At 39.9% G+C, this 16,091-nt stretch overlaps 1 protein-coding gene across 2 annotated transcripts in view; it reads left to right on the top strand.

Annotated features, from left to right (window-relative positions):
- Positions 1–16,091, top strand: part of SYNE1 (spectrin repeat containing nuclear envelope protein 1) — a 505,866-nt gene that overhangs the window by 95,211 nt on the left and 394,564 nt on the right. For both annotated transcript variants that reach the window (XM_070796399.1, XM_070796398.1), the window contains exon 4: positions 14,668–14,763. In XM_070796399.1, coding sequence (XP_070652500.1) covers positions 14,668–14,763 — 96 coding nt within the window. The remainder of the gene's footprint in view (positions 1–14,667; positions 14,764–16,091) is intronic.

Genomic DNA, 16,091 nt, shown 5'->3' with positions numbered 1-16,091 from the left:
TTATAAATATTTTGACAAGAGTATAAAGTGATAGGGTACAAATGAGAGAGCAATCTGTTTTCAAAAAACATGCTTTTCTCAAAACAAAACTTTTATTAAAAGTAAGAAAAAAAACCTGATAATTTTCAGTAGATTGTTCAAACTTGTGGATACAGTTATCAGTTTTTTAAAAATATTCGCTGTTTTCAAATTGAACACTTTATGCTTCTGTGATTATGCTAAGCATTGTGAGTCACAAATTGTCGATACAGTGTGATATAACATTAGCAAATGTTAGTGAATTCTGTTTATTTCATATACCTGGTAATTCCTTTCAGGAAGGGAGTTTCACATTTAAACATGGACCCTATAATTTTCTTCCTTTTTAAGAAGAAACCTGACTCTTTCTGTTCTGTCTGCTCTGTCAGTGAAAGAAGGTAGGGTATTTGTTTTTTAATTAGCCCAATATCAATCCATGTAATAGTTTTTCAAAGTTAGATCTTGATTCGGTGCTAGCTATCACCACTCATTGCTAAATATCTTTCTAAATTCCAGGGCCGCTGTTCATTGAAGTCTTATCCATGTGCCAGTTACTGTGCCTTTGCTACTTTATCTTTTATTTAAATCTCACATCAATAATCAAATATAAGTATTATTTTCACCACGTTATAGATTGTGAACCCAAAACTTAGAGTTAGTTAATAAGCTCAAGGTCATATAACAAGTAGGTGGAAAACTAGATTTCAGTCCCAGGACTACAAGGTTTGGGCACTAATCACTGTGTTATATGCCCATGCTTCATTTGATGAACAATTCATGTAGCAAATACTTTTCAAGCACCGCTTATGTGCTACAGATTGTGGGTACTATGGTAAACAAAGGCAATGGCACCCCACTCCAGTACTCTTGCCTGGAAAATCCCATGGATGGAGGAGCCTGGTAGGCTGCAGTCCACGGGGTCGCTAGGAGTTGGACACGACTGAGTGACTTCACTTTCACTTTTCAGTTTCATGCATTGGAGAAGGAAATGGCAACCCACTCCAGTGTTCTTGCCTGGAGAATCCCAGGGACAGGGGAGCCTGGTGGGCTGCTGTCTCTGGGGTCGCAGAGTCGGACACGACTGAAGCAACTTAGCAGCAGCAGCATGGTGAACAAAAACAGCTATAATCCATGCTATCATGGAACTGATGTGTAGCAGAAGAGACAGCAATTACAGATGTGTGTGTGTGTGTGTGTGTGTGTGTATGAGTGAAATCCCACGAGTGGGGAAGTCAAGGGTGTTAGGGAGCACAGGGCAATTGCAACCAACCACTCAAGTAACCTGATGGAGGGCCTTAGGTTTTCAGAGGAAGAAACATCTGGAACCTGAGAATTGTCTTGAGATTGGATAGGTAAAGGAGCTAATGTTTTCAAAAGTTTAGAGTAAGAAAGAGCTTGGTACAGTAAAGGAAATGGAGGAAGCTCAGAATACCTGCAAATACAGGTTTCAGAGATGGGCTGGCGACAGAGAGAACTGAAACTCAATCGAAGGTCAATCGTTAAACGGGTTCGGATGCTGTGTTATGGGCACTGGGACACATTAAAGAATCTTAGGAAAAAGAAATGATCACTCTGGGCTAAACCCCTCTCTCAGTCTCGTTCTCTCTGTCTTTCTCCCTCCCTCCCTCCTTTCTTCTCCCGCTCATCTCTCTCTCCCGCCCCCTCTCTCATTTCCCCACACCCTCTCATATAAACAAGTAAAAGTGAAGTTGGAGTGAACTTGCAGTAAGTCAGATGAGAGGTGAAGATAGGCTGGACTGAAACAGTGCTGGGGGGATGGAGAAAAGTAGATACATTGAAAAGTGTTATCCAGGGGTGGATTTGATACAATCGAGTCATTCCTGGGAAGGTTGGGGGAGAAGGAGTCAAGAATGACTTCTAAATTTCTGTCTTGAACAAATGATTAGGATCATTTACAAAGACAGAGAATATAAGAGACTTTGGGGAAAAGCTAATGGGTTCAACTACAGATGGAGAAATTAACTTGGTAGAGATGGACCCATTTGATTTGGCAATTTGGAAGTCATTAGCCATCACTGGGAGTGACCAAGTCATGGCATAAACCCAACTCTAGCAAATTGATGAGTAAACGAGAGGGGAAGATGTTAGGATCTGAGTGTGTATTACATGTTCAGGAGTATTAGCTAAAGTAGAACATAGGATCGGGTAAGAGCTGTTTCGATAAAGAGTGGTCCTAAGCGTGTGTTTATGGAAGGGAAAGCTCAAGAACTGGTGGAGAGGGATAGGCTGATAAAGAAAGAAGACAAGATTATTTTAAGACACAAGTGTCCTGAGGAGGCATGGTGGGGACAAAATCTGGAGCACAGGTAGAGGGTGGATATTTCCACAGAGATAAAGAATACTTCCACCAAAGTCCCCATCTCTGAGGCCAGAGTGGTGATGGGAAGGAGGGTGTGGATGTGCCCAAGTTTGAGATGGGGGAGAGAGAAGCACAGAGTGGGGTGGACTTGAATTTGAGGGGATTCCCACCTGAAGACTGCATGCAGGTTTTTTAGGTCTAACACAATAGTCTACCTTTCTGAGCAGATGAATTTGTGAAAAACATTTTTTAAACTGACAGTTAAAATGTGCTATACAGAGTGAAGTAAGTCAGATAAAGAAAAACAGATACCGTGTATTAACGCATGTATACGGAATCTACAAAAATTGTACTGATGAACCTATTTGCGGAAGGGGAATAGAGACACAGATGCAGAGAACAGACTTTGGACACAGCGGGGGAAGGAGAGGATGGGAAGAATTGAGAGAGTAGCACTGAAGCATATACATTGTCATATACATATGCATTACCTTACATTACATGTACCTTATCGTATGAATTGGGAAGTTGCTGTATAGCAGGGAACTCGACTTGGTGGTCTGTGACAGCCTGGAAGGGCAGAATGGGATAGGGAGGAGGGGGAGGTTTAAAAGGGAAGGGGCGCATGTAAACTTACGGCTGATTCATGTTAATGTATGGCAGGAGCCAGCACAATATTGTAAAGCAGTTATCCTCCAATGAAAAAGAAATTTAAAAAAAGAACTAAATAAGTGTGTTCTTTCACATTTTAAAATGTATCTATCATGGTGAATTTCTAAATTTTAAGCAAGATTCAAAAGCTATTGTATAGTGTCACATTGGCCCCCAAAGATGCCAGTTTAAAGATGTGTTTTCCAAAAATATCTCCCCCGAAGTTTTACTTTTAATTAGAAAAAGATAGTATAAATAATCTTAAAATTAACATTGGCTACACTCTGTCATCAAATGGTTATAGTTTCACTTTTCTGTAAATTTGTCAAATGGAATAGAATATCTATATTTAAATACCTTGGATTCATTCTTTATAATATATGGCTTTGAAATAAATATATGGTTTGACACTAAGTCCTTTGGGAAAAAAGATAGGTCTGAAACAGCCATTGTTTCGTGTTTCTATAAAAGGAGCATCTCTTTCAGGATGCAGTAAACAACCCACTCCACGTCTGCCAGCCTTAGATCTAAGGGGCTGTGAAGGATAAGAACTGAACACTCTAAGTACCAACTCTCGGATGACCTCAGTCACGAGCATCTCCTTGCTTTTTAGATGAGCTGGGAAAAAAGCACCATTAACATTATTTACATTCTGTGTGAGTTTGCCATAACAAAGTGCAACCTACTGGGTACCTTCAAATGAGAAATTTATTATCTCACCGTCCTCAAGGTTAGGCAGCCATGCCCCACTCTGAGACTCTGGGCAGAATTCTTTGACTCTTCCTCGCCTCAGGTGGTGGCCTGGGGTATGTGGGATTCCTTAGTTTGCAGCTGCATTAGTCCAATCTTTGCCCCTGTGCCTGTGTGACTGTCCAAATTTCCCCTTTATATAAGGACATTGGTCATATCGGATTAGGACCCCTCCCCGCCATGACCTCATTTTATCTTGATCACTTCTCTGAAGATCCCACTTCCAAATAAAACCACATCCCCAGGTACCTGGGGTTTAGACTTCCATGTATCATGGAGGGAGCACACAGTTCAACCCATAATAGGTTCAATTAAGAGCACATTTTGAGACCAAGTCAAATACATGGACTCCTTTTAAAGGAACACTTTTGACATGCTTTCCATGCTTTTCAATAATCCATACTAGTAATGACTTTGATCGACATCCTCACAGACATAAAATATCACCTCAGTGGCTGCTTTTGTTCTTCTTCAGTTGTCTTTCCACCACTGGTATTAAAAGATAATATGGAAATATTCAAAATTGAAATTTGATCCTTCGGTTTCTTGTACTCACTTTGGTGGGACTATTAATGAACTAAGATGAGATTAAAAAGACAAAGAGGAAAAAGTAAATGTAATAATACACCCCAGAAACAATTCTTTAGTTGATTTTGTAAAACTAGTTTGGTAATCCTAAACATACTAATGAATTGTTTCCAAATATGCAACTAAAAGATTAAAAAGAAAATTGTCATTTCAAAATAAATGGCATTTATTAAGAGTTGGATATGACTGAGCAACCAATGTTTTGGGCTTCCCTGGTGGCTCAGACAGTAAAGAATGTGTCCACAATGTGGAAGCCCAGGGTTCTGTCCCTGGGTTGGGAAGATCCCCTGAAGAAGGGAATGGCAACCCACTCCAATATTCTTGCTTGGAGAATTCCATGGACAGAGGAGCCTGGAGGGCTACAACAGAGATGTAGACATAGCAAAGTTTATGCAGATTGCCAAACGTTTTGATAATGTTTATCAAAGTTCCCTCTTTTAGAAATATTTTTTCTTAATACATTTATTCGATAAATATTTTAAAATGTTATTTGATATGCTTAGCGAGATTCTAGATACTGAGACTGCAACAGTGAACAAAACAAGAGGAGTAACCCTTTCACTGTGATGCTTTTATCACATTTGGGGAGAAGGACGGGAGAGAAAGAAAATAGGTCTTCTGTTGAGAATAGACTGAAGAAGACACAGGATGAAGGAAGGAGATAAGGTAGGAGATTGTTCGGTCATTCGGGTGAGAGAGGACTGGCTTGGACCAAGGTCATTGCTGTGGAGGTGGTAAGAAATGGCTGGATTCTGGGTGAATTTTGAAAATAAAGTCAACAATTTGTTGATGAATCAGCTATGGAGTATGAACAGAGATGGGTAAAGGGTAAATCCAGCTTCATCCTGAATAAAACAAATAACTTGAAGAGTATGCTTCTTTTAAACTATATAATGAAAAAGAAAGATTACACATGAAAGTTGTTAAGATCAGTTTTTCAAGCAGATTTAAAGTTGAGCCGGAGGGCAAAGTTACTGCCTTTGGGATATTTATTCCAAATCGAATTAAATAATTAAGGAAATGGAAATATTTATGCTATCTGTCATAGGAAGCAGTAAAGAATGGGAACCATCTTCTCATTTTTGCCAAACAGAGGTGGAAAATAATCACAATAGTACTGTTATAAAGGGAGAGAAGGATAAACAGATTATGCCTAACTTTTTTTTAATTACTTCACTTTGTTTCTGGAGATATTGGTAATGTCTAATTAGATTTTCTGAATAAGATGACAGAACCTTTTAGATGTTGAATGAATTTTCTCTGGCTCTTGTCAGTGGTTATAATCACAGTTTTACTCATCTAGTCCAGCTGTTTCTGCATTTTTAGACAGTTTTGTGTGGTGGGCTTCTTGCCAACCATTGGGGGGTAACTTGCTCCGTATCTGCAGGTCAACCTCACTTCCCTTCCCACTCTCCTCTCTGTTCCTGTTGTTGAGTTTATTGTCCCTGCCCATCAGATAACCGGCAGAGCATGTGAACATGCTCGACTGGTCCTGGGATGGGATGTCGCCCCATGCCGTTTCTCAGCCTGTCATATAGCTCCCACCTGGAACTCATGTAAACCAGAGGCGGGAGTGATTCATCTCACTCGCTGTAGAAGTGAGAAGCCTTTGTGTAAACAGAAGTGTCGAGGTACACAGAATACACCTTGAGATCCAGCCTTTGCTTTCAGACATCTTTATATACTGCACAGAAGGCCATCTGGGGAATATCTCAGGCCATCATTACACATCATGGTCAGCAAGCCTGATCGTGCCCGGCAGCATGTGTGTTTCAACTGGAGCGAAGCATTATCTGTGCTCCAGACTTTTCGTTTAGGTCTTTTCCAGTTCAGTTTTATTGGTATCGCTAGATATGTAGAAATCACAAATTTTAAAGCCTGAGATATGTATTTAGGAGTTTAAAGTAAAATGCTATAAGTTTTATATTATTAAATGCACAGACATGGCCACAGGGGGACATGGTGTGAGTGGGGCTGATTTGTGTCTATTCCAATGTATATGTATACACATATGCCTCAGTATTTCTATACATTTCAAAATGGTCACTGCAATAATCTAGTTATTGTTACCATAAAAAGACATTATACAGTTATCGACTGTTTTCCTCACACTGTACATTTCACACCTATGACTCATTTATTTTGTAAATAGAAGTTTGTACCTCTTATGCTCCCTCACCTATTTTTCTCCTTCCAAAAACCCCCTTCCTTCTTGCAGCCACCTGTTCTGTATATCTATGAATCTGTTTCTGTTTTGTTATGTTTGCTCATTTGTTTTTGTTTTTTTTTTTAGATTTCACTTATAAATGAAATCACACAGTATCTGTCTTTCTCTGTCCGATTTATTTCACTCAACATAATACTCTCTGGATCCATCCATGTTGTCCTAATGGAAAAAAAAATCATTATTTTTTATGGCTGAGTAATATTCCATTGTATATTTACCATATCTTAATTCATCTCTTGATGGGCACAAACTAGAATAAATAATTCTAAGATGTATATTGAAAGACAAAAGACTCTGAATAGTCCAAATAATCCTGAGAAAGAACAAAACTGGAGGCATCATGCTCTCTGATTTCAAACTATACTGCAAAGCTGCTGCTGCTGCTGCTGCTAAGCCGCTTCAGTCGTGTCTGACTCTGTGCGACCCCATAGACGGCAGCCCACCAGGCTCCGCTGTCCCTGGGATTCTCCAGGCAAGAACACTGGAGCAGGTTGCCATTGCCTTCTCCAATGCATGACAGTGAAAAGTGAAAGTGAAGTCGCTCAGTCGTGTCCGACTCTTAGCGACCCCATGGACTGCAGCCTACCAGGCTCCTCCATCCATGGGATTTTCCAGGCAAGAGTACTGGAGTGGGGTGCCATTGCCTTCTACAGTAATCAAAACAGTATGGTACTGGCACAAAAACACACACATAGATTAATAGAACATAATAGACAGCCCATGAATTTGAGCAAACTCTGGGACACAGTGAAGGACAGGGGAGGCTGGCATGCTGCAAGAGTTGGACATGACCTAGCAATTGACACATACACACACACAGAGCCCATAAATGAATGCACATTTCTATAGGAAATTAAACTATGATAAAGGAGGTAAGGATATACAATGGAAGCATGACAGCTACTTCAATAAATAGTTTTGAGAAAACTGGACAGCTACATGCAACAAAATCAAATTGGACTACTTTCTCATGTCATACATGAAAATAAATCCAAAATGGATTAAAAGCCTAAATGTAAAACTTGAAATCATAAGATTTCTAGAAGAAAACATAGGCAATCCACTCACTGACATCATTCTTAGTAGGTTTTTTTTTTTTTTTTTTGCTATGTCTCCTTGGACAAGGGAGACAAAAGCAAAAATAAACAACTTGGACTATCAGTTCAGTTCAGTTCAGTTCAGTCGCTCAGTCGTGTCCGACTCTGCGACCCCATGAATCGCAGCACGCCAGGCCTCCCTGTCCATCACCAACTCCCGGAGTTCACTCAGACTCACGTCCATCGAGTCAGTGATGCCATCCAGCCATCTCATCCTCTGTCGTCCCCTTCTCCTCCTGCCCCTAATTCCTCCCAGCATTAGGGTCTTTTCCAATGAGTCAACTCTTTGCATGATGTGGCCAAGGTACTGGAGTTTCAGCTTTAGCATCATTCCTTCCAAAGAAATCCCAGGGCTGATCTCCTTCAGAATGGATTGGTTGGATCTCCTTGTAGTCCAAGGGACTCTCAAGAGTCTTCTCCAACACACCACACTTCAAAAGCATCAATTCTTCGGCGCTCAGCCTTCTTCACAGTCCAACTCTCACATCCATACATGACCACAGGAAAAACCATAGCCTTGACTAGACGAACCTTTGTTGGCAAAGTAATGTCTCTGCTTTTGAATATGCTGTCTAGGTTGGTCATAACTTTCCTTCCAAGGAGTAAGTGTCTTAATTTCATGGCTGCAGTCACCATCTGCAGTGATTTTGGAGCCCAAAAAAATGAAGTCTGACACTGTTTCCACTGTTTCCCCATCTATTTCCCATGAAGTGATGGGACCGGATGCCATGATCTTCGTTTTCTGAATGTTGAGCTTTAAGCCAACTTTTTCACTCTCCTCTTTCACTTTCATCAAGAGGCTTTTGAGTTCCTCTTCACTTTCTGCCATAAGGGTGGTGTCATCTGCATATCTGCGGTTATTGATATTTCTCCTGGCAATCTTGATTCCAGCTTGTGTTACTTCCAGTCCAGCGTTTCTCATGATGTACTCTGCTTATAAGTTAAATATCAAACTAAAAATCTTTTGTATAGTGAAGGAAATGATCAACAAAGTGAAAAGATCAACTACTGAGTGGGAGAAGATACTTGCAAATGACATTTCTGAGACGGGATTAATATCCAAAATATACAAAGAACTCATACAACTCAATATCCAAAAAACAACATGATTGAAAAATGGGCAGAGGATCTGAATAGATGTTTCCCAAAGAAGACATGCACATTGCCAGCAAGCATGTGACAAAATGCTCAAGATTGCTAATCAAGGAAATGCAAATCAAAATCATGATGAAATATCACCTCATACCTGTCACGATGGCAATTATGATTTTTATATAGTTTTAAAAATGTGAGAATTCCTTAAATTTTCATTTCATAACAAGTAGTTATGCCTTTTTTCCTCAAAATTATTCTCATATTCCTTTTTCTCTTCAGTATTGCAACTTTCTGAAAGTGAAAGTCACTCAGTCATGTCTGACTCTGCAACCCCACGGACTATGCCATACATGGAATTCTCCAGGCCAGAATACTGGAATGGGTAGCCTTTCCCTTCTCCAGAGGATCTTCCCAACCCAGGGATTGAACCCAAGGCAATTTTCTAGGGACATAAAATCAACATGTGGCATAGCAAATATGATCTTCCTATATGAGTGAAAATATGAAAGTAATGGTCGATAAGGATTAAACATGTACTAGAAGGCAATGGCACCCCACTCCAGTACTCTTGCCTGGAGAGTCCCATGGATGGAGAAGCCTGGTAGGCTGCGGTCCATGGGGTCGCTATGAGTTGGACACGACTGAGCGACTTCACTTTCACTTTCCATTTTCATGCATTGGAGAAGGCAATGGCAACCCACTCCAGTGTTCTTGCCTGGAGAATCCCAGGGACAGCGGAGCCTGGTGGGCTGCCGGCTATGGGGTCGCACAGAGTCGGACACGACTGACGGGACAGCAGCAGCAGCAGCAGCACTTATAGGCTAGTAAACGATCACAAGTCATTCTCATATACACAGTGACAGAGAGTCGATTATTTTTCCCCAATATAGGAATGCTCAGTAAAAGTTATGCCAAAGATCCCTGTGTTCTCTCAGATCTCATAAAGTTGAAGGAGAAATATTTGGTTTCCTTTCTTTAAGTTCTAAGAGTAAAGGAATAGATCTCATTGTATGCATTAAAGGGGCCACAAAAATAAAGGAGGAGGAGGAAAAAATTAGAGAAAAATACTCTGTGAGGTCTGTTCCACTCATGAGTTAGCTACTGAGGGCACAGCCAGGATGTGCCTTTTCCCTGAGTTTCAGACACTTTAGGCAATCCTCTGACAGCCAAAACTTAGGGCTTAAGCCTAGTTTGAGGAGAGCTTCTAGAAGGGAGTAGCCACAGAAGCCAAGTACCTCTTTCTCTTTTTTTGTTTTCTCCATCTCCCTCTCCCCTCAGTCAGTACATTCCATTCTTTGAGATTCATCATGAATCTCAGATTCATCATGAGTATCTGTAGAGTATCTAAATGTGATTTCCAGAGCAAAGTGTATAGTATTTCCAATCACTATACAAAACTAAGAGCTTATTGTAATTTTATCTTAATAAAAAATAGATAGCTATGGTCTTAAAATGTGCCTGGTAGATTTCTGTCTAGTGCTTGAAACTGTATATTGTCAAGCCGTCGGAACAAACCACATTATCTCTATTTTCCATTAAGTCAGGCTCCAGTGAATTACCCTCATTTCTATCTCTTCTTTTTGGCCTCTAGCACCATGACCTGAATCCTACAAAGAAATCAGATTGATGCTGTTAATACTTATATATATGACAAGAGAGGCATTTTAGGTGAGAGGTTTCCTATTAAAAGATTGTTTCAAAAAGTAAATGCACTGTTGTCATGATAGTGAAGGTCCCCATTCACTATAGATAAATGGTACTTCATACAAAATGGGCGAGCAAAATTTGTCCAATAATTGCTAGGACTTCTTATTCTAGTATAATCTTTGGTAACGTCTTTTGATAAATAAAGTGATCTTACACAGCATGTACATTATGTAAAATTGGATAGAACTTGTAGAAATATGGAGATCATTTTCTGGGATTCATTTTTGTCAGCTCTTTGCAGTCAAAGGTTTGTTTGTTTCCTCTTTTACTGGTTGAGGTATTAAGTCAAGAATTTATTACATACTAGGTTCTATAATTCTGTGTATTGAAAATATAATAGTTGAATATTATGAATAACATAAACATTTTTATTTTAAAGAAAAATATTTTGTCCAGTTTCTAATTAGTCTGCTAGTAGTCATCAGACTGCATCTCTTTACTTTGTGTAAGAAGATACTGGTGAAAAAATTTTCAGAAGCGACTCATATTCCTATAGAAAAAGAACATTTTGCTTCATGTCCTTATTTTGCTTCATATTGTTCTCTCTCCAAGATTCCAAAAGGTAACTTGCAGATAAGCATCACATATCTCTGTTGAGATATCTATCTATCTATCTAACAAGAGGCACTGTTCTTGTTATTATGTATATAAACATATATTCAACTTCCTTGTCCTCCAGAAGTCCATGATCTGAATTCCTGAGGACACAGACTTGTGAATAACTAACTGTAATGTAGTTCGATTATTATAATCTGAACCATTCACTAACACAAAAGAAGTGATTTAATCCCAGTTGGAAAACTGGAAAAGATAATGTAAGACTGACTGTGTCATATAACTGACCAGGAATTTGCTAAATGGGAAAGTAGGAAAGTGAGAGTATTCTAGGTATCTATGTTCTTGAGATAAAAACCACCTGCCGTTTTTCTTTTTTTTTTTCCCCCATGTACAGGCTAGAAACTTCATTCATTTCTTCAACAAGTTTTTAATGAGTTCCTACTGTGAATAAAACACTCAGAAACAAGATGCTTCTATGCATTGCATTGTAGTCTTGGATTGCCAAGAACCTGGAGATAATTTTTCTTTACTCATCATATATGCACCTCATTTTGAGAACCATTAGTATGGACATAGGGCAAAGATCATTTTTTTAAGAAAACTTTGTTCATTCATTCATTCAGTCAGCCAGCAATATTTGTTTTGTGCCTGCCTTGTGCTCGACAGTGTTTAGTAGAGAACACTTACCTGGAAAGAAGGATTCAAGAATCATGTCTGTCCAGAAAATTTTTTAAACAACAGAGGAGTTGGGATTGGGTTTGGTGAATGGCCACAGTCAGGAAGAAAGGAGAGCGAGAGAGAAGTAGAAGAGGCCTGTGAACCAGGCAGGCTGATCAAAAGGGCTTGGGGAGAAGCAGCTCAAGGAGAGGCCAACAAGGCCTCAACCACCACCACTGCTGGTGCCAACAAGGCCCAGTGCGGTGGGATGAGGGGTCACTGATTGTTCAGAGGTCAGTGCTGGTCTGGAGGCTGCTTCTAGGAGTGGCAAAAGGGGCAGGGAGCATGTGGAGGACAGGTAGGGATGCAGGAGAACACAAATGAGGGGCAGAGGTGGGGTGAAGACAAAGTGTTCTTCAGGGACTTCCCTGGGGGTTCAGTGGTTAGGACTCCGCACATCTACTACAGAGGCCCGAGTTCAAATCCTGGTTGGGGAACTAAGATGTTACATGTCTCGTGACATGGCAAAAAAAGGAAATGTTCTTCAAAGTAACAGAAAGTGAAGTCGCTCAGTCGTGTCCGACTCTTTGCGACCCAATGGACTGTAGCCCACCAGGCTCCTCTATCCATGTAATTTTCTAGGCAAGAGTACTGGAGTGGGTTGCCATTGCCTTCTCCAGGGGATCTTCCCAATCCAGGGATTGAACCCAGGTCTCCCGCATTGCAGGTAGATGCATTACCGCCTGAGCCACCGCCTGTGTATGTTTAAAGGCATAATGGATGGATGCAATTTATCTTTTATTTTTGGTGTCCAACTTCTTGGAATCTTTATTATTTCATGAAAATTCCCTGCCTTGTTTAATTTTTAAAGTATGTTTGCAGTTAACACAATATATGAAAATCCCCATTTGTATTTGCTTGCAGAATGTATCATGTGTTTATTAACTTTTCCCCTCGTTATTTCACTGTTATTATTAGGATACAGATGGACATTTTAAAAGACAAATACATATTTTTAATGATGATATATTAGTTCAGTTCAGTTCAGTCACTCAGACGTGTCCAACTCTTTGTGACCCCATGAACCGCAGCACGCCAGGCTTCCCTGTCCATCACCAACTCCACAATTTTGACTGTTATCATATTGAATATTTTTCATTAAGAAAGGCTCATTTTATTCCTAATAATTTTATTTAAGTGCTTAGCATATAAAGTCACTATTACGTTTTTGCTGTATAAATAGTAAGCAGTGTGAATAGTGGAACTTAAAAGACAAAGATTGACAATGAAAACTCTGTTATTTTTGAACATGTATTTCACAGCATGAGAACATAATGTATTCAGCTATTCATTTTATAAGAGAAAAATGCATTTAAAATTAGAATTGTACCATTCAGAGCCAGTAATTCATGCAGTCATAAGAGAAATATAAATGTGCCATTATCAGTGGGTAGAGAAAAAATCATGTTTCAATAAAACATTTGGTGATTAAATATCTCTGAAAAGATCTTTCCAGAAAAGAAAGAAAGACAGTTGACAGTCAGGTATACAGCATTAGGCTTTTAACATGATCAGGGAGAATTAGAAAATTACAGAGCATGAATCAGCTATAGACTTCTTTGAAATTCATCTTCTGTGAGAAATCTGAGGTCACCTAACTTCTGTTGACCATCAACCTTAAGCATCACTTTTTTGCTTCCTTCTGAGCCAAAAGATACCTTAATCCAAGATTTCATAAACTCTAGTATATGTGTATGTGCTAAATCACTTCAGTTGTGTCCAACTCTTTGCGACCCTGTGGACTGAAGCCCTCCAGACTCCTCTGTCCGTGAGATTCTCCAGGCAAGAATACTGGAATGAGTTGCCATGCCCTCCTTCAGGAGATCTTCTTGACTCGGGGATCAAACCTAGGTCTCCTGCATTGCAGGCAGATTCTTTACCATCTGAGCCATCAGGGAAGCCCAGGTATTATGATAACCTTTGTAAAATAATAAAAATTCCCTGTGAATTAAGTATGGGCTTATTTTTCCAGTAGTGGTGTAGATTTGCCCTGATCAGCCTGTACTCTTGAGCTTACAATCCTTTGGGTTCAGTGCCACACAGTGAGAGAGGATTTGCAGGATTTGCCAGCTTGTGAAACAGAACGGTTGTGTCCAGCTAACCCACAGGAGAGTCAATCTGCCACTCTGGCTGAGCTAACAGTGTCCCCCCAGCAGGTCCCTGAGCTAACGAGGTTACCTTGGAGAGAATGTTCGTAGAAACTTGGCACCTGCCTCAGTCCAGCAGTGTTCTCACTCAGGCAAGGAGGCTGCTCCAGTTTATCTGGGGTACCTCCTGTTCCCTGCTTACATCCTGTTTTAACCCCTCTCTTATCTTTTATGTTAATAGCACCCTCTTTTCCTCCTGTATCCCACACCATCTCTCTCTTGTCAACACTCCCTCTCTATGGACTTCCCATGGTGGTCCAGTGGTTAAGAATCCACCTGCCAATGCAGGGGAGACAGGTCTGATCCCTGGTGTTGGAAGATTCCATGTGGTGCAGAGCAGCTAAGCCCATGGGCCACAACTGCTGAAGCCCGAGCACCCTAGAGCCCTGCTCTACAACAAGAGAAGCCATCACAGTTAGAAGCCCAGCACCAGAACTAGAGAGTAGCCCCTGCTCGCCATAACTAGAAAAAGCCCATGGAGTAGCAACCAAGCTCTGGAGCAGCCAAAAATAAATAAAGAATGAAAGGAAGAAAATTTTAAAAAACACTCCCTTTCTAAACAACATTGGTATGTATATAAAAACCCAAACAGGAGGCTTTTTTAATGTTAAGTTTATCTCCAAAGGTCATTTTTCTCTTTGCTTCTATCAAAATTGTTTGCCAATCACATCCTTAATAAAGGACTTGGACATTTAGACACTTTTCACCAGATTTCACCACAGTGAGTACCAAATGTCTGCCAAAAAGTGAGAGAAGCATTTTTTGCATTAACTCATTTTTTAAATTTTATAGCGGAAACCCCCAATGGTGGTAGATGATCTTTTTGAAGACATGAAAGATGGTGTGAAGCTACTTGCTCTGCTGGAAGTCCTGTCTGGGCAGAAACTGGTAAGGATGTTTTCTGTGACCAGATTTGTCAAATTATTCCCATTTGGAATTTGGGGAGTGTAGATTGGGGAGCGTAAAGGATGTTACCCATGTAAAAGTTTTTCTCTTTTGTAGTTGGTAATACATAGGAAACACTAGTCTATCGGTCACTTATGGGAGCAAGGAATAAATTTTCTTTCTTGTTCCCGGACACCTGTAGTGGCTTTAAAACATTATGTATAGTAGTAGCAACTTACAAGTAAAGGTAAAGAGCTTCATCAATAATCAGTTCCGGTTAACTGCGGCATCTGTACGGTATCCAGGAAGATAAGTTGGAAATTAATATCTAACACATTTTAAGTGCTTACTTTCCATTTGGAAAGGATTGTTGGTCCAGTTGTTTCCATAGTATTGAAAATTAAGCTTGAAAGCAACACGGCATTTTTCATCCATTGGTGGCCATTCTCCATCATCAGTCGTTTGTAATGGGAACAGCGTGTTCAGAACCATTTGATTTTATGTTCAGCAGAACTAGCAGAGTGAAAAACAAATTGCCACTGACCTATAAAATGTCTTTTTCTGCATTACTAAAATAATAAAATATTTAGTTCTTTCTGGCTTATGTTTTTTTTTTTTTTTTCATTTTGGAATAGTAGAGAAGTAGTTTGCAAACATAAATTATTTATGTGACATTTCCCATAATTTTTAAAAGGAGCTCAGGAAGTAATCTTCAGAATATTGTATAACACACTAGACATAGTGTCCAAAATTAGAGGTACTCATTTTTTCTTAATCTGTTGCATCTTTACAAAGAGCTGCTCGATCATCGTTTCTTGGATAATTGAGGTTTTTAAAGTGTTTTTGCCTGGTCATAAATTTCCAGTTAATTTCATGTAGGAGTCTTCAACATAGCTTTTATAAATGTAAGATAGTTGTTTGTTGAAAAATACAAACTGATGATTTTTGTGTAAGTCATTATCTACTTGCATTCATATTACAGCAGAGGCTTCTGGTGAGCCATCTCAGCTCACCTCTGATTTAGCCCCGGCAGACCCACACCCTCCATCAGCATCTCAGCTCAAGCTCTGGCAACACCTGTCTGAATTTCTGCCCCCAGGGCTTTTATCAAAGCCACAGATTGCACAAGGCAACCCCGAAGTGTGGGAAAGTTAATGGTTTCAAAGGGGATGGGAGTCTGTGAATAAAAACTCCAGCCTGCCATTTGTAGGAGGGACAATTTCAAGGCTTATTTCACACATCAGGGAGTGCTCCATTGGATCCTCAGCAGAGCTGAGCCCCAGTTGCCCACTGAGGAGACCCTCAACAGCACACCGAACTATTATAGATTA

The sequence above is a fragment of the Bos indicus genome, chromosome 9, assembly GCF_029378745.1.
Source record: "Bos indicus isolate NIAB-ARS_2022 breed Sahiwal x Tharparkar chromosome 9, NIAB-ARS_B.indTharparkar_mat_pri_1.0, whole genome shotgun sequence".
Lineage (NCBI taxonomy): Eukaryota > Metazoa > Chordata > Mammalia > Artiodactyla > Bovidae > Bos > Bos indicus.
Note: the sequence above shows the minus strand (reverse complement) of the source record. Positions and strands in the feature narration are given on the sequence as shown.